Source organism: Stegodyphus dumicola, chromosome X1 (genome assembly GCF_044657685.1).
Source record: "Stegodyphus dumicola isolate Sdum_Otavi_A_Nest chromosome X1, ASM4465768v1".
Classification (NCBI taxonomy): domain Eukaryota; kingdom Metazoa; phylum Arthropoda; class Arachnida; order Araneae; family Eresidae; genus Stegodyphus; species Stegodyphus dumicola.
This window is the reverse complement of record NC_140780.1, coordinates 13,554,234-13,577,558: the sequence shown is the minus strand read 5'-3', so window position 1 is coordinate 13,577,558 and position 23,325 is coordinate 13,554,234. Positions and strand designations below refer to the sequence as shown.

Sequence of the window (23,325 nt, the reverse complement as noted above, 5' to 3'; positions counted from 1 at the left end):
TGCATGCATTCAATCTATAACAAACCCGTACACATGCAACAATTTTTTAAATATTTTATTCCTTTATGATAATTACTATTTATTTATTCTTCGTGACAGTGAACTGCTTTTTAAAGGACAGGTTACTATTCTAATATGCCATTGTATTGGTAGGGAAATTGGTGGCGTAGCCCTGAGTCTGGGTTTGATCCTGGGAGAGGAAGATGAAGATCCATCACGACACAAGAGCTACAGGTCATAAAGTGTTTCTTTTGATATAAAACTTTATTAACCTATCATTGGACCTGCATGCATTCAACCTATAACAAACCCATACGCATGCAGTAGTTTTTTTAACATTTTATTCCTTTATGATAATTACTAGTTATTTATCTTCATGACAGTGAGCTGCTTTTCAAAGGACAGTTTACAAGTCTAGTATGCCATTGTATTGATAGGGGAATTGTCTATCATAGCCCTGAGTCTGGGTTTGATTCTGGAAGAGGCATGAGTATTTGTAAGTGTGTAGGATTTTTTTTCAGAATAGGGACACTTAGAATACAGTTGAGCTAGATAACTTCTCAGGATGTTGGCAGCAAGAGAAGGCGGTGAAAGACCCTTATATCCATCACCCAGGGTGTTTTCCATCAAAATTTTGATAGAACTTCCTCTTTTTCACTGATGTAATTTGGTCATTCTCTGTGGTGCACCCTGACTAATGTTATCAGTGATGAGACACCGAAATAATGAATGGCTTGACGTATTCCAGCAAATGTTTTTGTATGACCCAAAAGCACATCAAGTGTTCAAAAATTGTGCATATCCAGAATGGATGTTATTGGCAAATTGCTTCAATCAGTGACACTCCTATGCTATTACAGATAATATACTGAAGAGCAATTGAATTAGTGATAGCTGGTGTTATGCAAATTTTAAGCTGTGCATAAGCCTGGAAGTGACTTACGGATGAGGTAAGCAGAAGTTTGACAAGATGAGTGCTGCTCACGGTATGAGAAATAGTCAAAAGCAAAATGGATAAAAGTACGGATCAAAGTGCATTTGATCATCAACAAATGGGGGCATTCCAATTTGGAAGTAGTCAGTCATTCTGATTTTCATGTACTACTTTGTCAAGAGTACGTCAATTCCTCTAAAACAATTCATATCAGGCCAACTGTCACAGACAACAGTGTGGATGGCCGAAATCGTCTGTGGCTAGCCCACATTGTAGCAGCGGATTAATGGGCTGTGCGATGGATCATCCATGAACTTAATGCTGGTATGCGACAATGTGTAATCTGTCACACCATACAAAACTGTATCCTCTCAATGGGGTACAGGAATCATCATCCTGCAAGAATCCCTGTGCTGACTACACAAAACATAATGCTATGATTAGCATGGTCATGGGAACATCACCAATGGACCGTTGAGATTCACTTAGTTACATGCCGCTGGCAGAGTATGTGCACAGCTTAGAAAGTCCTCCACGAAGGCATCCCTCCCCTTAGGCAGATAGCCCTAGTGTGCCTTGCCATAATTAAATACACCACCACACACCACGTGCACAGCATAAACCACATGTAGTGATGGATCCTTCCTGCCAGCAGGGAATTCTTCATTTTGGTGGAGGTAATATTCTTTTCTGGGGAGTGTTCACATGGACTGAAATGGAACTCCTGGTATGTGTGACATCATCTCTCACAGATGAATATTACTGGGATTTCTTTGACGACGATGTGCTCCCATATGCTTGTTTTCAACAACCCACTAGAGAGATTATCTTTCAACAAGACAATACACCATACCATTACTCCCAAATTGTATCAGAATGGTTGGATGAATATTCCACTGATTTGCACATTCTTTTCTGGAATCCTTACCTGAATCCAATAGAGCACAACTGTGTTGCAACTTAAAGACATGTTCAAAGCTCTATCTTCTATCTAATCTTTGTGTATCGTGGGAGATTGTCCAGGAGTCATAGATACATATGGCTTACCATGCCATCTAGTGTCTTTTCGAGTCCATGCAAAGACAAATCACAGCCATCTTCAAGGCGAAAGGTGATGTTACTAGAAGGTATCCCTGATTCAGTCTCTTTTCAGTGTATTTCACTTGAAATTTCAGTCGCTGTTGCATTGCTTTACAACACATAAATTTGATTGTGATGTCATTTTCAAGCTCTGTTGGTAATTATGATATTCTTAATTTCATCCATTTTATTTACTCAAAAGAGACAGGTAACCACTTCATTTCTGATGCTGAACTTTATCAGTGTATCAAAATCAGGTTACTAAGTGGAAAAACATTGTCTTGTTAGGTTCATAAAATTTGGGAAGGTCCAGCGGCATTGTTAAGATCTTGTCACTGCTAGTTGGTATTAGACTTAGCCATTTTCATGGGCACCTCTATGATTGGTATAGTGAATCAATTGTTCCTGATTTAATTTTAGTTAGTTTTAGTTAATGGCGATTTTTGCCAGTAGAGAATGCATGTTCATATGGACTTTTGCTGCCAGTGAGGACAGAGTATAGGACGATTTTATCTGATGAGTGCTTTAAAGATTGTTATAAAACAGCCATCTGTGAATAAGCAATAAATAGCCAGGTCTTTCCTGGAAGTATTATTAAATACTTCAACAACTTTCCTGTGAGAATGTTTTGTGAAGTGAAGGTCAATCATAAAATTTGATTCTGCTAGAGAAAAACGCATCCCTATCTTTCATCAAAAAGAAAAAGGATGAAAAAAGAAATGAAAATAAAAAAAAAAAAAGTTTTTCAAACTAACAGCACATACTGTAACTGAAATTTTAAGTGATATATTACTTGTATATAGGTGTTATCCATTGGAATGAGTTGCTGTTATCCATTTTATAGTGTCTACAATTTTTGGAAGTTTGATTTGCGGGACTTTTGAATCACTCTGTTATCCTGTCGATGGGGGAAAATTTATTCCTGTAGCCTTATTAGTTGAATATGCTAAATATTGTGTCTGAAATGAATGTTCCTCATTGTTCTAAGTTCCCTCCCCTCAAAAGACACCCGAAAGTATCATATCAGATCTCATTAAACAAAATGCCAACATTTGCTCAAGAATGCAAAGAAATCTATTTGGACTTATCAGAGAAAACGGTAAAAGATCTGGGGCTTTGTTGGTCAAAATTTGAATAGAGCATAGGCAATAACCTTGTGTGCTTGGCCTGATTTAAATAATTAAATCCATCTCAACCAACCACAGGTAAACAAAAGTCTCAAAGAAAACAACACAATGGCCTAGAGATTTATTTCTCTTTAAAAAGATTATTAATACCAGTCATAAAATAGTAAATTAAAAATTTTTATTATGTAAGTTCTTGGGTTTGTCTTCTATCATATGTTAGCAGTATAGTTAAATTATTTTAAATTTTTGTGTTGAAAATGATTAAAAACTTGGCATCCAGACTGAGGGTGATTTCAGCGATAAAAGTATTGGTTTTTAAAAATTTCTTTTAGAAATTTTGGAACATTAATTAGGTTGTTATTGAAATGTGATAAAAAAATATTCAGGTAATGTGTTTGTGTAAAAGTAATAAATAGTTTTATTTGCATTTAATTTCGAAGTTGTTTATGAACAATTTATATAAAAATTTTAATGTTATAAATGTGTTTCAGTATTCAGAAAAGTATTTTAGTTAAATTTTGAAGCTTTAAATCCTCTACGTAATTTACTGCAAATCAACAAGCAGATGTTTGCATCATAAGCAAATTAATACATTGTAGCCACTGTAAAAAGTACTCAGTGCTATCTCTTTTCAGGCCATTATATTAGGAACTTCATTAGAGAAAGTCTAAAAATTCCCTAAGTGTTTTTGTAATACTTGTGTAGAAGTTACATTACAAACGTTCTTGATGCTAACTTCAGACCTTTTCCTTTTAATTTAATTTAGTGGACCTTTTTTATTGTGTTCAGTAATCAATCTTGTTTTCATAGAGCTGAACAATTATATGCTGATGCTTTGTTAACCCTTATATCAATGCCTAAGGAACTTTTTTTTTCTATGGTTTATTGCAGTTTTTGTTTCATATTGAAATACAGTAAAATGATTTAAATCCCTGTTATCTGAACAATTAATTCACTATGTAAAATTTTAAAATGTTGATCAGTAAATGACCCAGATAACTATCTGCTTTTATTCGTATATATCATTGAAATTTTAAATGAATCAAGCAAATTTCGATGAAAATATGTAAATTGTTGAATAACAATAAAAGGACTGTTCTAAAATTCTGCTCCTGGTATAAAAATGGTTATTACTTTATTGACCATTTTCAAAGTCTCTTAGACAGTAATCATTTTCCTCTTAATTTATCTTGGAGGAAAAGTTCTTTTTATCTTGTGTTCATAGTTTTCCTACTACATTTTAGTTGAGTTCAAATCCTTATATATTTTTCATTTGCTTTTAGCTTTTAATATTTTAGCTTATCATTATTCTTTCATGATTCTATTTTATTTTTGTAACTTGATAAAATCCTTTTGTAATAGTCTTAAATTTTCAAGAATGATGAATATTTCTGATAAAATATATAACTTTCAGTTTAATCTATCATGTATGTATTTTTACGCTGTGAGTTTTTCCCCCTTTTTTGTATTTTAAGCTATTTAATAAAGTCATCAATTGTTTTAGTATAATCATACTTTGTTCTATAGTCAGTATTTTGTTTCTAACATAACATGCCTCTTAAATTTATCATCAGTGTTTCATCACTGATTTTTTGTGATGATTATTATTTTAAAACCAATTGGTTTTTGTATCTTAAGAAGATCATGTCAGGCTTTAAAAAAAAATATATGCCAGAGCATGGAACTGACCTAACCTAACCATTTTAAAAATATTCAGTTCTTTTATTTTTAATTTTCCTGCCCATGTGCAAAAGTATCACAGCAATTTTTCAACTTGGGTGGACTGTAGCATATAAAGATATTTAAAAGGATTCATCGATAATCATTTTCAATTTCAGATTCATCACTTTCAGCTCTATCATTATTCTTATTTTCTCCAGAAGCTGTAAAAATTTTTTTTTAAAAAAAACCTGTCGTTTATTTTGTAGGAAATTCTGAATTAGCATTTCATCATGGGTATCAGAAACTGCTTCAAATAATTTTCAGGTTTTCTCTCTTTCCTTAATTCTTAATCATGAGAAGAGAGAGCAGCAGTTGTTTTAGCAACAAACACTCAGTGTTAATTCTCGACGTAATTTATGGCATGTTAGCTGAAATATATCTTACTTTAAATTGTATCTTGCAGACAACTTCTTTATTTACTGCAAAAAGTAAAGTAACAAAAGAAACATATCTTATGCAATATATATTACATGTAAAAATCATTTGTTTTGAGTTGAAGCTACTTTCCTAAAACAAAATTACTTGAAATTATGTTCACAAGTTATGTGTAATGTAAGTTCCTTGACATTTTATGCAAAAAGTGAGCTTTGATATTCTGCAAGAGGGATAACTTGAAACACTGTGATAGCTGTAACTAAAGAAGAGATTGGAAAGGGCCTACCCTTTTTATTCAATTATAACTAATTCAACACAGCTGTTTGAATTTCAGTATATACATTCTCATTGATGTACAGAAAAATGCTTTGGTTCTAAACATAAAGGTAATTTTTTTTTTAACTTATCATTTTTAATCAATCAACCGAGGCAAATATAGGGTAATGAATAAATGTAGCATAAGGAAATGCTTCATTATATGCAAATTTTAAATTGCTTCTCAAGGAAATAATTTTTGAGTGGTAATTAATAACTAACAGCTCATTCCGTTTCTGTCTATTCAATTTATTAAAATTCTAGTAACACTTAGTAAAAAATATTTTCAGTCACGCTCTTTGATTAAATAGTAATTACTGAAAGGAAAATTTAAAGAGTAATTTTTATTTTTGACATTTTTTTAATAATTCTGATACATTTGATTAAAATTTTCTACATGGCATACATCATTTAAATTCATGCCTGTATTTGTAACTCTTGAAGAAAAAAACTTTGTGCTCAATGGTATTTTTATTAAAATTTTTTTCAGTTTTTCTATCTAATTTCTTGAAATTCCTGCCTCTAGTTTTGTGTATATATCCTTGCTTCGCATTTTACATATTTTGCTCTTAAAAAATTTTTAATATTTAATCACCTGCATTTACACTCTTATTACTTCTTGGTTAGGAAACTTTAACTGGTTTCAAATGGATGGCCAATAAAGCCTATGACTGGATGCAAGAAGAAGGAAATCGGTTTGTGTTTGCATTTGAAGAAGCTCTTGGTATGTATCCAGAAATAGTTAAAATTTCATACATTGACATGAGTTACATTTAGGTATCCAAATGTATGGTCCTAAGTTTGATTTGGTTTATTTGATTACATCAAAGCCTTGAGGGCTATCTGGGGAGGGATGGCTTTGTGAAGGGCTTTCTAAGGGAAACTGGCTCGTATACATGTTATGCATAGGGAAAATCAGAAAATGCCCTTGCAGCCTGCCCAGTCGCGGGATTCGAACCTCGGACCAATTTACCAATGTTCAGTTACTTTACCACTCGTCTGCTGATGGGCATATATGGTCTTAAGAAATAATACATAAAAATATTTAACAAGTTTTCTATAAATATCTGCATTTGCATTTTATAATATGTTATAATAGATTTAATATAAATTATAGTCTCGCGCATTTTTAATAGTTCCATTATGATATTTGCTTTCGGAAATTTAATTCTTAAAAGTACCGCTTCCATGTACCTAAAAACCACGGTTTGCGAAATGACTTTTCAACTTGTATGGAGAATCTTGTATTTCAGTATCTTTGTCACTTTCAGCTGAGTCATTGGGTGCATTTTATTTTAATTTTGTTTAATCAGACATTATTGACATTAAACGTACTACTGCTGTTTGTAAACTTTTGATTGCAAAATTTTCATATATTGTTATCACTTTTACCCTCTCTTGAATTTATGATTTTTTTTCCATGAACAATAATATATACAATCAAGTTTAACAGCATTCATCTTTTTATTCTGGTAAAAGTCATGTAGTCTACTATTATTTATCATGACGGGTCATATGGCTCGCAGATAATTGTACTGCTTTATACAGGGTTCATACAGTCTTTGAAAGTACTTAAAATCTCTTAGTTTTATTAAACGAACCATTATGAGTGCAATTAAACACTGTGGAGGAATATTTTTTGGCAGTGCATTGACAGTGTATTTGATGAGTGAACATTTGAGTTCTTTACTGCTATGTTTGAATTCTGTCCTGCTAGTAAAAACGGTAGATACTCCAGTTATAGGCACCAGGCCCTACCTTGGTTAAAATATAAATGTTTCGAAATTAGTTCTTTTTTACGAATGAAGAGTTCACATGCTGCATTTAAAGGAGAAAAAAAACTTTTTGAAATACGAGTTCTTTAGTTATGCGGTGCTAAATTTGGTGACTTATCAACAAGTTGGCAATTTCAAGATCAGTTTGTATAGAAAATTTTTTATTTGGAGATCTGTGAAATTTTTTATGGTTTTTTTGTAACAAACAAAATAACATTGATAAATATCATGAAAATAATGATAATATATTAAAATAATATTTAAGAAATAAAATTAAAATAAAAGGTTTTTCCTCCTGTCAGTGTTCCTATTATTTTTACGAAATCCAATAAACTTATATTAGTCTAATTACACAGTGCTTTTTTTCTCCTGTCAGTGTTCCTATTTATTCAGTTGTTCCTATTTTTTTCATATTTCTGTGGCTTGGAAATGTTTTCATTTTGAAAAATGAGCAAAATAGTGAGCACAGTCCTTAAACACTTGAAAATATAAGAAAAAGGTACTGTAAATTATTTTAAAATGAATTTTCTTGTTTATATTTTTTCATGATAAGAGTTTTTTCCAGTGTAATTATTTCAGAATATTTAAATGGGTATGTGCTTTCTCTTAAAAAGTCATTTTACGTTTTTCTTTTCTGAATTTTTTTCAATCTTCTGGTATTTTGATCGTACAAAGTTGGTAAGGATAGTTTTTCTTTCGGATTTCAGACTTTGCACCTCAAAAGGATTCGAAGGCAAGAAATATAGACCTGCAACTCCAGAAAAATGTGTCGAAATGAAAAATGTCATCATCATCATGGTATTAACACATAATGGACGTGTTTTATTGAAAATTTGTTAATGAATTTCTTATTTTTAGGAAAATTTTTAGAACAGTGAGAACAAAATCATTTGAATTTTCTCCCTTTGATCCCAGATGTCTTTTTCTTAACATGTTTATCTTCCCTTTATTTTCTTATCTTTCAACTAGACTCAAGAACAGAATAACAGAATGTTCTTTAGAATAACAGAAATCTTTAATTAAATCTGAAAACTCTAAAATGAACTCAAACTCATTGAAGCAGAAATTGATTTTGTAAGAAAGATAAAATTATTCTCCAAAGGTATATTGTTGAAACATTAACAAACTAGGGAATGAGGAGAGACTAACAGGAGTGTTGATTTGTTTTTTGGAAAAAAAAAAAAAAAAAAAAAACCTTAACTGCCACGGAAAACGTACAAGATTCATTTCCCAGTGCCACAGTTTTTCACACAGGCGTGCATAGTTATGTGAAGTATTAGGGGGAAAATAAGTGTAAGTTTTTTTATTTTCTAAAAACTGTTTACTTTCACAAAATAAAGAATAAAAAAAAATGAATGCACAAAATTTAATGTTTAGGATAAAAGTATAATAAAAAGATGTAAGTACAATAAAAATGATGTTTTTATAATAAAAAAGATTCCTAAAATGGAGTTTCTGTCAATTCATTTTTAGACCAGTAAAGTGTAATATGAGGTTTCAGTGTTATACCTTGTGAAATCAGTATTCCTAAAGACATATATTTCTTCTGAACTGGTTGAATGCCACAATTTTGTTCTTGATTTTTCGTTTGCAAGGTGTTGGTTCTTATACTTGTCTACAAAATGGTTAGTTTCAGTAACAATATGAAGCACGAGCAGTTCATCAAAAAATAATTAAGAAAGATAAATTGGTTTGAAACATCCGTTATATCTTTCTTTATTCCTGGAACCTACTACAAAAAGTAAACGAAAACGTAGGACACAGAATTAAAAAAAAAATACATTTTACTCAAACAACACCAGCCAATGCCGCACAGTCATTACTTTCACGGCTTTAGACACATCCCTTTCTCTAATTTCTTCCCACACTTCTTTGAAATAGTATCTTCCTTCGCATACTTTGTCAAGGTCATTGTGGTGTTGCATTCCAAAGCTTCGCAAATAATTTTACAGGTAGCAGCGCAAAGCAAATGATAATATTTTGGAAGGGCATATATATGCACCCGCAGCAGTTAAGGGGTTAAAAGATGCTAATGAGAAGGAAACTGATGTAAATTAGCTAAAATATTGGTAAAATTTTCAAATTAAAAAGACACATAAATGTTGTTAGTAGTTGCTACAAAATATAAATGTTAATGTGTAATTAGACTAATATCAGTTTAGAATAATTATCATAAATTATAACTGCTGTAAAATATTCATATTGTTTTCTTAATTGAGATTTTTTAGAAGTAAAAAAAATTATAATTGTAACCATGTAAATGTGTTATGACAAAGGATATTTAATTATTTTTAAATAACTGATCATCTTTAGAAGTTATCTCTACATGTTTTAAGGTGAGCTTACCACCTTTCCTCAATCCTTATTGTAGATGAAAGATGCAACACAAAAATATATAAATTAACATAAATTATATTCCTTACAGCTCATGAGACTTAAAATATAACAATCTTGCAACACAAAAATATATAAATTAACATAAATTTTATTCCTTACAGCTCATGAGACTTAAAATATAACAATCTTTCACCTCTGGTGCTTCAATGGCTTATTGGAACTTTATATTAAATACTGTATATTAACTGGTTACAACTCCATCATATCTACATGAAGCTGTGACCCTAACTGAGTCACAGTTAAATCTGTATGAATCTTTGGACTGAGAAAATACATGATAAAATGTAAAGGAAAGAATCAACATAAAGCTAACTGCTAGTAAAATTAAAATAAAATATCACTAATTTTCTTTAAAATATGTGGGACTGTTATAAGTGTTTCAAGAAATCTTATAATTTAAAGCTAAATACCTGGAAAAAAAATTTATGAAGCTGATTTTGTTCTTGAATTTGTTTTATAATTAAGTTAAATGTTAGATTATGTTTGATAATAATGCATCCTACTTATAGATTAATTTTATTCTTACAAACCATTAAAGTGAATTACAAAAGTAATTCACTTTAGTTCAGCCAAAGTCCATAGATAATGGCTTTAGTTTATTCAGTTCCTATTTGCTGGTAGGTCCTTGATTTTTTTATTCATGGTCCTTAAAAGTACTTAATTTCCATGTTCAAAAATGTGTACAAAGTCTGCTTATAAATACTGAATTTATTTTCTGAAAAATTTGTCGCATCAGATCCTAAAATGTGATGTACATGCACAATCCATGGGTTGTATAATTTTCCTGAACATATCTGAAGCAATAGTTGTACTGTGAATTCGGTTTAAATTAATTGTTTAATAAAATTTGAAGTTGCAAATGCCATTTTCGTGACAGAAAAGTTGACGAAAATTGTTCAGTTTATATTTTATTTTTACAGAGTTACTCAATTCGTAATTTTTACTCAGAAAAATGTCCACACATTCAGCACACAGAGTCGTGAAATAAATACCGTAAGCAAAGACAGGGTTCGTAGCGGTCCTTACAAGTGCTTATAAGTCCTTATATTTGAAAATAAAATATAAAGGCCCTTATAGGTGCTTACTTTTTCTTTAAAAAGCTCTTATTTTTTTGTTTTTGGTGCTTATTTTTTGCTTTTAGTGCTTTTTTTTAATGAACGCGCATTTTTACCCCGTACCAAAGCCGAAACTAAATAAACAACTTTTCTTCCTTATATGCAACATCAGATGGTAAACTTCCAAAAATTGCTTTCCCCCTCTTTCTCTGCATTAATGTAACCTATGGTGCACGCGACAGTACAGACAGGTACACGTCGTTCTATTGGTCAAAGAATTGCGAAAACGGTATAAAATTCCGATACATTCAGTATTCTTTTCCTCCCACCCAAATACTACACATGTTTGAATTTCTATCAAGATTTTAATGATTTGCATTCTCGTTCCGCGTGGTCAGTTCATATTCGTGTTTATTATGATCATTATGCTTATATTATGAGCATATGAATGAATATTTATAATAATATAGTTGCAATAACTGCTGAAGTATAGAAAAACTTCCAAAAATGGGTGTGTTTTTACACAGATTAGCTTTCTAAGGAATAATATTCGGAATGGCTTAAATAAAAGTCAATTTTTTTTTTTTTCCCAATATATTATACAGTACAAAGGTTGGGAGGTTCTCCCCTTTCTCCGCAATATCTCTTAATTATTGAAGCAGCGGACTTTTTTTTTTTTTTTTTTTTTTTTTTGTCACTGTCCAATCTGGATTGAATAGGACGAAAAGTTTTTGCGGTCTACCCAACCCAAGCGAAGATTGATTCTATTCCGGAAATTTAATGCAGCCGGTTGAAAATTAGAATCAGAAACACCCCAGATTAGTAAGTCTCTTTCTTTTCTTTTATTTAGTTCTTTACTCTCCGAATACTGGCAGCTGTTGATTCCGATCGCGTAATATCCCATGTGGAAGAATAACGCCACACGTATTGCGCAAGAACGTTTGCGGTATTTTGCAGAGATAATTAATTTTGATGTTCAGTCCAAGAATTGTTTATGGACATTTAAAAGAGTTTTATTATGCTTTCTAAGCAGAATATTTCTCAGTTCCGTTGGTCTATTTTTATATGATGCACATATCGAAATGTCAAAATCATTTAGTTAGCCGAGAAATCTAAAGAACGGCTACTATCTCCCCACTCCTCTTTTTCCAGTTACTATCCGGAATATTCGGCAATTTCTGAGTATGCGGGTTAGTTAAGCTTTTACTGTTAAAGGATGGCTGCATGAGGCAATTTCCCGTCTTCTGATTTCAGAAATGTGCCTCTTTTTCACTTAAATTACTTTGCTTGGAATATATGTTAAGGAAAAACTATTATGCAATGAAAATTTAGAAATGTTCAGAATTTTGATTTAAGTTAAATTATTTAAATATTAATATGAGTGGAAAAATAAATTGTATTTATTATTAGGTGCCAAACGAATACAATTAATATGGCTTATTATTATTTATTTTCTATATTTTGAACTGAAATTCCAATACTCGTTCTCTTAATAAATATTGCATTGCTCATATTTTAAATTACAAGTCTAATTTTTCTTTTAAGGTTATGCAGTTGTATATAATGTAATTAGACAGGTGCTTATTTTTTCTTTAAAATGTGCTTGAAAAGTGCTTATAGGTGCTTATATTTTTAACTAAAATGTGGCTACGAACCCTGAAAGAGTTTTCAGAAACTGACAAAGGTAGACTTGTAGAACTGTTGTTAGGCTGTTCAAGATGCCTCTTTTATGCCACGAGAGTCATCTTTTGTTTGATTTCACCAGATGTCGCTATTAGTGAAAACCAGCTTTAGCCAACATTGCACATTCTGCAAGTATGGAATTGGTTGAAAATGCGGGGAAAATAATTGTCGCAATATCAATCAGGTTTGTGCAGTGAACTATAGAAAGCTGACAGTTCTGTATGTGTTTTTGCCGCTAATTTCTTCATATTATTTAAACGAAGAATATAGTCTCAGATCTCTAAATTGGCATCAAATTTATCAAAAATATGACATTGCAGTTGCTGTTCCCTAAAATATCTTTATTGCATACTTTATACTGCCAGAATCTATTGTCATAATAATTTGAGCTGAGTTGAGAGTATTTAGAGTTACATTCAGAAAATATTAATGTACTGAAAAAAAGGCTGTTTATACTTTTTCTTAAAGGAAATATATATATATTTCCCTTTACAATGTAGGAGAGTATATTTTTCCAATTTTCTGTAAATTATTTTTCTAACACATATTTTTCACTATTTAATAAAATGCAGACATTCAAAAAGAGTCTAACTAATTTATGTAAAACAAACATTAATTTTAAAATATAACAGTCGAATTCCTTACAAACCATATTGTGAGAATATTGTACACTTCTGTAATATTATATACAGTACAAAGTCTGTAAACCGGACATCCATTATCCGGAATGATCTATAATCCGGACCTCAAAGCCACAAACTTACACATGCACGTAATGCGTTTACGCATGCGCATTTAATGCGCACGTGCGCGTAGCATTTATCCATGAGCGCTTCCGATAGTGAAGAAAGTGACAGAGAGGTTATCGACAACGAAAAAATTTTTATTGGCAAGTTAATCAGTATTCTCGACAGAGCAATTATAGTAAATGAACAAGAAATTATGTCTGTTTATAAAATTAAAGAGAAAGTATTAGCACATAAAACAAAGCAACTTAAACAACTTACATTGAAAGAAATGTTTAATAAAGTAAACAAATAAATATTAAGCTTTATTTTTGGTTAAATTTGATACCCTTTAGATCATAATTGTTCTTTATAATTGTTCTTTTCATAAATTATGGTTTCATATTTTTAATTGTATAATTTCTGCATGCCATCTTACCTGATTTAAATTGATGATCTATAATCCGGAAAAACCCCTAATCCGGAAACGCGGGTGTCTCCATGAGTCCGGATTATGGACTTTGTACCGTATTACAGATGTGTGAATTTCGCTTACGAACTAGATTTCCTTTCACTTCCAAACTAGATTTGAAAACTGCCAATTACTTAAAGACTTAGTAAATAGACTTTTGTAAGTTCAAATTGAAATACTGGCAAATTTCTCAGCAATGAACTTTGTTGCACAATACACTTCAAACATCCTGTTTATGATTCACTAAATATTTAATAAGATTTTTATAAAGCATCAGTATGTTTTTCCTCATTTCATCGTCAAAGCAGTACGAAGTTTCAGCTTTAATAAAATAATGGGTAGCTTATTTATCAACCACCATGAGTTATATGTCCCTGTATCTTGAAAGTGCAAACTTCCAGAATACAGCTCTTTTGTTGATCAACAGCACCAGCATGTAGTTACTGATAATTTACTTATCACCGAAGACCCAACTTAAAGACAGTGAAATTGGGCATTAGTATTGTATCAACCAGTTCAAAAATAATTTAAATACTCTCATAGTTGGTACATGCTACAAGACCAACTTGCTTACTAGACTTACTTAGAATGGAAAGATTGATTTTTTACAACTTCATACACAAAATCCCTTCTACCAGCAAGCTTCATCACTTATATTATGGAAAGGAACTCGAAAATAAAATTTGGCCACTGTGAAAAATTTTTTATTACAAAAATTGACAAACAACAGCTTCAGTATTTTACAAAAAATGTTTCATTAGAATATTTTTCAAAAAGAACAAAATACTGTTGCCTACAAAAAAGTCAATACAAGTGCTACTGTCATCCAAAAACAAATTAAAGCTCTGCATCCTAGACTTAAAATTACAGCTAACACCAATAACAACAGATTTTCTAACCTTTTTACTCCTAATTAAATTAGAATTTAAGAAGAGGTTTGACTCCTACCTATCAAATGAAGGTAAGGGAAAGGTTTGGGAGTGTCTCACCAGCTCAAAGCCAGTTATTCCAGATTTTCCTCGTCCTGCAACCGTGACATTATTTCATCTTTTGACTGCGCTTGTTTGTTGTCTGAATGCCCATCTTTTTAAAATTTGACTTAAGGACTCTTCAGTCAGTACTCAGGGTTGCCACGCTACCTGGAAATCCGGAAAAAGTCAGGGAATTCGGAAATTGACCAAAAAATTCAGGGAAAAGTCAGGGAATTTAAGTGTTTTAGTCAAAATCTGGAAAAGTCAGAGAATTTCATACAATGATCCCGCCAAAAAAGGCGAGTTTTGCGCCGACGTCGGAAGAGATCACTTTTTTGGCGAATTGTGTATCACGTGAGTGTCATTCGGGCAGCTGGCATAGAGCCAATTTTCGCAGCTCCAATTTGACTGTCTTTTTAGAAAGGCAAAGGAAGTTTCCCGCAACTTTTGGTTTCCAGTAACCTCGAGAATCGCATGTGCAGTGCATGAACTAAAGAAAGTACCTGTTCTCGTATAAAACAAAATGGGTTTAATCCTAGTATACGGTACCATGAAGGTTAGAATTAAAAAAAATATGTATTATAAATAAGGAAAACCTCTCTGCAACAGACGTGGCTCGGTTCCATCATGGCGGGAAACAGCTGTGCATGCGCGATATATCTGTCGCCAAAGCTCGAAACCGGTGTCGAAGTTCGAAGGTCACATTATCAAGATTTCATATCGTTTAAAATGTCTTTAAACTCTAAAGGAAAAGAAAATATTTTATGGCGCAAGTTAATTAATTCATGGATTAGTTATTTTGAGGGTGGGGGAATCTACGAAAATCCGTTTTTAAAATTATTGCGAAAAATCCAAGAAAAAACGTTCTTTGATAAAACGTTTCTCCTTGGATTTTTCGCAATAATTTAAAAACAGATTTTTGTAGTTTTCTTTTTTGTCAAAGAAAATTTCTTATCATGTGTTTCTCAATTTCCTGTACACATTGCAGAGAGTGAAATTCTGGCCGTTCCGTCGTCAAATCCCTTGGCAAATTTTCCCTCCGCTTTTTACATAGACGTTCTTTGGTGAGAATAATCTCCATGTATGGTACAGCGGGATTTGGCGACATGATGATGAGCAGTAAACGGGTCATTTTGTTCTTGGCGGCAATTTTCAAAATCATGCGAAGGCCGTATCGTATACTAGAATTTTACCGCAAAATCTTTTTTTTTTTTTTTTTTTCTTTTTAATAAATACCTTGTCATTTTGCAGTAAAATACAAAAATAGTAATCAATCATCTAGGATAACCATGTAATATAACTATATTCGCTAAAATATCGTTGATTATTCTAATTAAATTTTTAAGTAATTATCTATATTTTTATGTTATTCATATCATTTAATGTTGTTTCTTCCCTCAAATTTTTTTATCATTAGTAAATAATATTTCCAAATTTCAGAAAATTTTCTCTGGCATAATTCTGAAATTAATTCTAGCAGTATGATGACATCACGAAATTTAATGCACATATTTTTTCCTTATGTATGCTGCGAAATAAATATAAAATACCTTAATTTAGTAAAAAAATATCATTAAATAAATTTCTTTCTTTCGTTTAGCTGCAGAATGTCTGCAAAAAAAAAAAGCCTGATTTTATTCCAGATTGGGCGGATTGTAATCTCAATCTTCAGTGGAGAAAACAACTCTTATTATAATTATATTTGTGTTTTCAAGTGTTAAAGTGCCTTTTAAGAATACACCTCACACAAATTAAATTTACCTAAAATCTAACCTAACTTTTAGCGTTGCATTGTGATTTATAAGAACCGGATTAGCCTCGTGTTGAACTGGGGATGATCATGAGTAATAATTAAATAAAACGTACAGTTGTTATCCAATGTATATATCTTAAATTTTATTAAGTTTTTTAAGCAGAAAAGTAAACAAAATTATCAAACAATGTGAATTTGCTACACAGTACAAGTAATACCATAATTAATTTACCTCTTAGCACAGCCAACGTACATTACGCGGATAGACTGGAATTTTCTCGAAACATACCTGGAAAAGTCAGGGAATTTCATTCTCCTGTTTGAGTGGCAACCCTGAGTACTCTTTGTAACTCTGGACAGTCCATGTGTTATTTCTAATCCATAGTCCTATTTGGGAGAGCTTTCGATTTCTATATTCGATTCAAATCCCTACTTCAGTTAAGTCTTAATGACTTTATTTACACACATCTTTTATATTACAATATATACATAATTTGAGATTAATTTCAAATCAAAAGATGGGGATTATCCCCCCCCCTTCGTATCAAATTCTATCAAGAGAAACCGAGTGAGTGACCGCTCCCCTTCCAAGTTCGTTTTTTTGACTCCTCATTGCCACTGGCAGAAGCGAAACTTTTGCTCATTTCACGTTCAAGTTGTAACATTTCTCCCACGTTTTGGTTTTCCACAAAGTATGAAAAAATCAAAACAATTGTGAAATGAAAATTGAAATCAGAATATAAGATGAGTAATTTAAATCTTACCAAAAATTAATTTTATCGAGGCATAACAAATATCTTGAATATTGTAAACTTACATTCTTTAAACAACAGGCAAAAAATTCTTTACTGAAAAATACTAGTAAAGAGATTAGTTCACTAAACTGGAAAAATCAAATTGTATACAAAATTTAAATTCAAAGAAAAGAATAAAGAAAACAAATAATAGTGGTACTGAAAACAAAATTAAACTAATTAAAGTTCATTGGGTTCACAACTTTTCTGCCATATCTAGTAAACTGAATGTTTTTATCAGAAATTTCAAGTTCACAGTCTTTGGTATTAATTACTAAATCATCCTTTTTACCAGTATTTCTCGAAGATGTGTATGATTCAGTAGTTTTAAGCTTGAAGATAGATTCTTTATTGTCTATCTCCATTGGAAATGCTCTTTGAACTGGTTTTAACAGTTCACCACTAGATGTTTTTACTTTCACCACTCTGATGTTGTTCTCTTTTCCTGCGTATGTTTCGATTCAACGACCCATGGGCCAGTCTGTTCTTTTCCTTCTATCATCCTCTGCGAATACTAAATCATATTTCTTGATGGTTTGCGAAGGTATGGTTTTTGGTCGATGTACTAACAGTCCAAGATAGTCATCTCTAAATCTTTTATGAAATTCTACACATAATTTTTGGTGGTATCGCCACCTTTTCGATAAGTTGATTTTATCCAAACTGTCAAGATCTGGAACACCTTCAGTTCATACATCCTGAATCAACATAGATGGAGTAAGTGCACATAAATCGGTGGAATCTTCTGACTCGTATGTTAATGGTCTGAGTTGATATTTGCTTCTGCATCACATAGGATAGTTAACATTTCTTCATATGAAAGTAATGCTTTTCCCAGGACTCTTCTCAATAATTTCTTGATCATCTAAACCAGTCTCTCCCACCAGCTGCCCCATCATGTTGTGGTTGGTGGATTTAACTTCCATTGAATTTTCATTGTCAAAGAACTTCTGATAATTTGGTTCCAGCCAACAGATCGGAGTAAATTTCTTGCCCCTACAAAATTTGTGCCATTGTCGTTGTACACTACTCTAGGTCGTCCTCTTTGTGCTATGAATCTTCGAAATCCGAGAAAAAAATCCATTAGTCGATCAGCTTTCAATTAATTTTAAATGAACAGCACGATAAACTCCACAGGTAAAAAGCAAGATCCAAGCTTTTCTATTTTCCTTTAAATAAAGTGGTCCTGCTACATCAAACACTTGTCACTTCAAATGTTTAAGGACCTTTGACTCGATCTTTTGGGAGAGGACAAGGCACTATATCAAGAGCTTTCGCCAAGTGTTTCTTACACCGAATGCACTTCGATATGACTTTTTGTATTGTTTTTCTTCCTTTTATTATCCAAAATTTTTGACGAATATTGATCAAAAGAACTTGAGTACCAGAATGTAAAAGTTGTAAATTGTAGTCTTGTATCATTCTTTCGACTAATTCATGTTTGGATGGAAGTACAATGGGACACCGAAAATTTTCATCGTCACGTCTTCTCAAAATCTTCGTTTTCAATCTTATAATCCCTTCTTCATCTCTGAAAGTAAAATGTCCCTTCAACTATTTTTCACTAGAGAATGCTTGTTGAACGATCTTCAATAATTTCCTCTCCGTAATGTCTAATTCTTCAACACTCAGGGTTCTGTCATAATTTCTTCCTCCATGTCTACAATTATTTATGAATCTTAGAATCCAAGAAATCATTCTCACAATTTTAAAGTAACTTCAAAAGTAAATCAAATACCATTTTTCAGCGGTGATATTAGCCAAAGTTGAAATAATGTTCTTTCGCTTTTTTTCTCATGATTTCCTCTTCATTAGTAATCACTTCACTAGTTGACCACTCTTCATCATTCTTCATAAGCCATTCTATTTCACAAAACTTTTAATCGAATGCCCTCGTGATGGTGTATCTGCTGGATTTGAATTTCCTGGAATGTGATGCCATTCAGATTCTGATGACAAATTTTGTATCTCTTTTACTCTATTTGCGACAAATGGCACCCTAGTGGTCATCTCTTTGGATCCAAGAAAGAGCAGTATTCGAATCTGTCCAATAGTTCCTAGGAACGTTGTCTAATTTGAGTGTTTGTAAAGCAAGAGCTGCAAGTCTAACTCCTGTACAGCAAGCTAATAATTCTAGACGACTTATAGTCATTTTTCTTAATGGACTCACTCTACTTTTAGCTAGAAGAAAATACACCAATGCATTTTCACTTGTTTCTTTTCTTAAATAAACCACACATCCATAGGCTTGTTTACTTGCGTCACAGAACATAGGAAGACTAAGACTTTCATTTCCATTTATATCTAAAGCCCTTGGAATTCTAACACTGGATAAAAGTGACAAATCATCAATCCACGAATAGAACTCTTTCCCTAAGTCTCTTCGGGTATATTTGTATCCCAACCAAATTTTAACAACCATGTCTTTTGTATGAGTAGTTTAGGTGTTAGCGTTATCAGACAGAGAAAACCCATAGGGTCGAAAATGCGATGTACCGCAGACAACATATTTCTTCTAGTAAGATTCAGTGGTTTGTCAGTAGCAGTCTTCACCTCACAGAAAAGGCTATCATCTTCCTTATCCCTCAAAATTCCCAACACAGGAGTAGGTTCTGTACTGTCTTCAGATTTCAAAAGATAAGTGTGCTCCCACCCTCTCAGATCAAATGATGCAGAATCTAATATTTGTTTCGATTCCTCAATGAATCGCGTATGTGTGTTTCTTCATCAGGAACAGATGTGATGCAATTATCTACGTAGAATGATTCTTTTAAATTTACCACTGTTTCAGGATATTTAGACGAATTTAGATCAATGTGATTGCTTAGTACAGCAGCCAATAAAAAGGGACTGCAATTCAATCGAAAAACAACGCGTTTGTCTTTCCTCTTCGTCAAAGTATTTCCACCATAAAAATCGTAAGAAATCTCGATCACTCTTATTCCCTGACATTTGCAAAAAAGCCTTTCTTATGTCTGAAATAACTGCTATTCTATTCTTGCGAAATCTTAAAATTATAGGAATAATTTGTTCCAGCAAATTTGGACCTTTTTCTAGGCAATCATTAACCCTCTAAGCGGCAAGGTCGTATATACGGCTAGAATATTTTTTGTGATATCTGTAAGAATGTATATATACGTGCATATTAAAATATGTCAAAGAAATTAAGGCAATATATCAAAAGAAAACAAATCCAAGTATAAAATACCAGGAGAGTTTTTACATTAAAATAAAAAAAATAATTTGTTCTCATAGTAGTTTTGGAAAATTTGTGCTTTCTTAGCGAAAACCCTGGAAGCATCAAATACCGGTCACAATTTTCTTGTCGAAGTTTCTTTGAATACCCTTTTATGTGGTAAATAGTGACACTGGTTATTCATTTCGTGTTCAGGGATTTCTTCTATAATTCCTTCATTTAACCAATCTGTGAAAACATTTTCGTAATCCTCGAATTTGCGCTTTTGTATCAACCGGTGTGGCGTACTGTTTAAACGCTGTCTAGCAATATCGAAATTTTGACTTAAACAGTCCTTTTCTATCACCCAAGCAAACTGAACCTCATATCTTCCCTCTTCAAAGGTAACAGTTTCATTAACCCCTTAACTGCCGCGGGCGTATTTATACGCCTTGCTCAGCCGATGCGTTAACTGCCCCCCAGATGCGCAGCCGATGCGTTAACTTTGCGAATAATTTTAGGTGTAGCAGCGCAAAGCAAATGATAGCAGTTTGGAAGGACGTATATATACGCCTGGGGCAGTTAACGCATCGGCTGAGCAAGTCGTATATATACGCCCGCGGCAGTTAAGGGGTTAAAATAATTCAATGCGGCAATTTCCATTTCCCTTCTCCATTTTGTTTCAACAGGGTCTTGAATACTGTATAAATCTAATTTCCACAAATTTTCAATCTTCGATGTGTGAATTAATAAAGAAGTCACTGCGAAGGCATGAATCAAATTTCCGCTATCCTCAATGTGATCAAACAGTTTTCCCATTAAAATCTAACCCATTTTGGTTTCCACTGTAACTAATGTTGAGTTCAAACGTTCAATTTTGTCCTTTACGAATTTTCAATAATTATCAGCTCCAATGAACAAAGATACACTGTTGTTGTCTAAAGATTCGTGATCAACATCCGCTAAAATTGTTCCCCTATCTTTTAACATTTCCTTAATATTTTCTGGAAAATAGTCTAGCTCATCACTCTATATTTCACCAGTCTCTAAAACCTGAATAATTAATTCCTAGTTATCAAAAATGTTTTTTATTTTTACTTCTACTTGCGCACAGTTCTGTTTGGTAGGCACTTGAGATCCGAAAGTATGAATCATTCTTTCTTCCCTTCCCATGACTTTTAATCCCAGTTGTTTAGACAGACGTTTCTGAATATACGAGCATTGACTAGTGCTGTCAAATAAACAACAAACTAATTTATTTCCTGACTTACTTTTAAGTTCTACTGTTGCTGTCTGTAAAAATATTTTATTCCTGCCGATGCTAATGTGATTGCACGCTTAATTTTCTACACCTCTTGATTGCAATGTTTCAGGTTTTTTCTCATTTTTGTAACAAAGGGTTGCATTATGTTTTTTGTGGCAGTACACACAAGAGTTTTTCTCAAACATAACATCTGCCTTGTAATCTCAGTACATCTCGTTTCTCATTTGCACTCATATTACACTTTTCACTATTATGTGTGCTATTTTTGCAAAAAATACAATTTTCTTCTTTTACGGGAGCTAATAATTCTGCCGCTGATGAGGGGTTAACTTTAGGGTTAAACTTATTGATTGTGTATTTAAAATTACTTTTGTGTTTGTTGAAGTGTTTATTCTTTCCATTCAATGGAAGGAATTTCGGTTCCAGTTTGTTAACTGCATACGTTTGTTCGCGGCATTCAATTTCGTTTTTCAAAAAAGCAAGCAATTAAAGCTGTCACATCAGATTCCTCTTTTGGATCACGCTTTTGGTGATATTCGAGAATCAAATCATGAGGCAATAATTTCAATATCGCATTTAACAAGTGTCTGTATGAACCCGAAGTTACTCCTAAATTACTTAAACTTTGAATGTTTATTTCGCAAGCGTCGTGTAGTCTTCTTGGTGCATTTAAGTTAGAATTTTAACTGTCCTATATCCAAAAGATTATTCATATGTGATTTTTATAATTTTATCTGGTTTTCCAAAGCGTACTTTTAAAAGTTCTAAGTACGAATCGTAATTGTGTTCGGTTAACTGAAATCCTTCAACGACATTATATGCTTGCCCTATCAATAATGATTTCAAGTATACGAATTTTTCAGTCTTGGTTAATGCTTTATTCTGATCAATCGCAGCTTGAAAACTGTTAAAAAATTCTAACCATTTTCCTGCATCTCCTGAAAATTTGGAATATTTAACTTTGGCAATTTCATAGCCGATGACGATACATTTATTTCAGAAACAGATGTGTTCAAAGAATTTGCATCTGATGCATTTTTTCACAGACAAATTTCCATTACATTTATTCAATCTTATTTGAATTCTAAACTTTGCTGACATAATTTGTTCATTGTATTTATCACTTGCAGAAATATCTTTTTCAAATTCTTTAGCATCTTTTAACTTGAGTTTCGATTTGTGAATTCAACATTTTCAACATGTTCTCTCTTTCGAGAATTGTTTCATTTATCTCCTGCAATTCCTCAATGTTTGTGTTTTCAATATTTTTTGACAATAAAGATTCTATTTTTGTAATTAATTTCGTAACGCTACTGCGTTCATTCGTACGTTTCTGCTTCAGTTTGTCTAAAGCTTCCATGTTTAAAATTGACTAATCACAATACTAAAACTCAGTTTTTTTCCAAATTTTCAAAGAAAAAAGGAATTGCTTACCTGTTTACAGGTAATCTGTCGTCTAATCTTCGAAATTCTAATCCAAAAGTCCCTTGGTGAAGGCACCACTAAAAAATTTTATTTGGGAGAGCTTTCGATTTCGATATTCGATTCAAATCGCTACTTCAGTTAAATCTTAATGACTTTTTATTTACACACATCTTTTATATTACAATATATACATAATTCGAGATTAATTTCAAATCAAAAGATGGGGATTATCCCCCCATTGCATCGAATTCTGTCAAGAGAAACTGAGTCAGTGACCGCTCCC

The 23,325-nt window shown here is 32.3% G+C and overlaps 1 protein-coding gene across 1 annotated transcript in view; it reads left to right on the top strand.

The window, feature by feature from the left end:
• The window catches only part of Pgm2a (phosphoglucomutase 2), a 156,614-nt gene that overhangs the window by 112,988 nt on the left and 20,301 nt on the right, over window positions 1-23,325 (top strand). Inside the window, exon 11 of the mRNA XM_035366369.2 lies at window positions 6,181-6,277. Within this exon, the coding sequence (XP_035222260.1) occupies window positions 6,181-6,277 (97 nt within the window). The remainder of the gene's footprint in view (window positions 1-6,180; window positions 6,278-23,325) is intronic.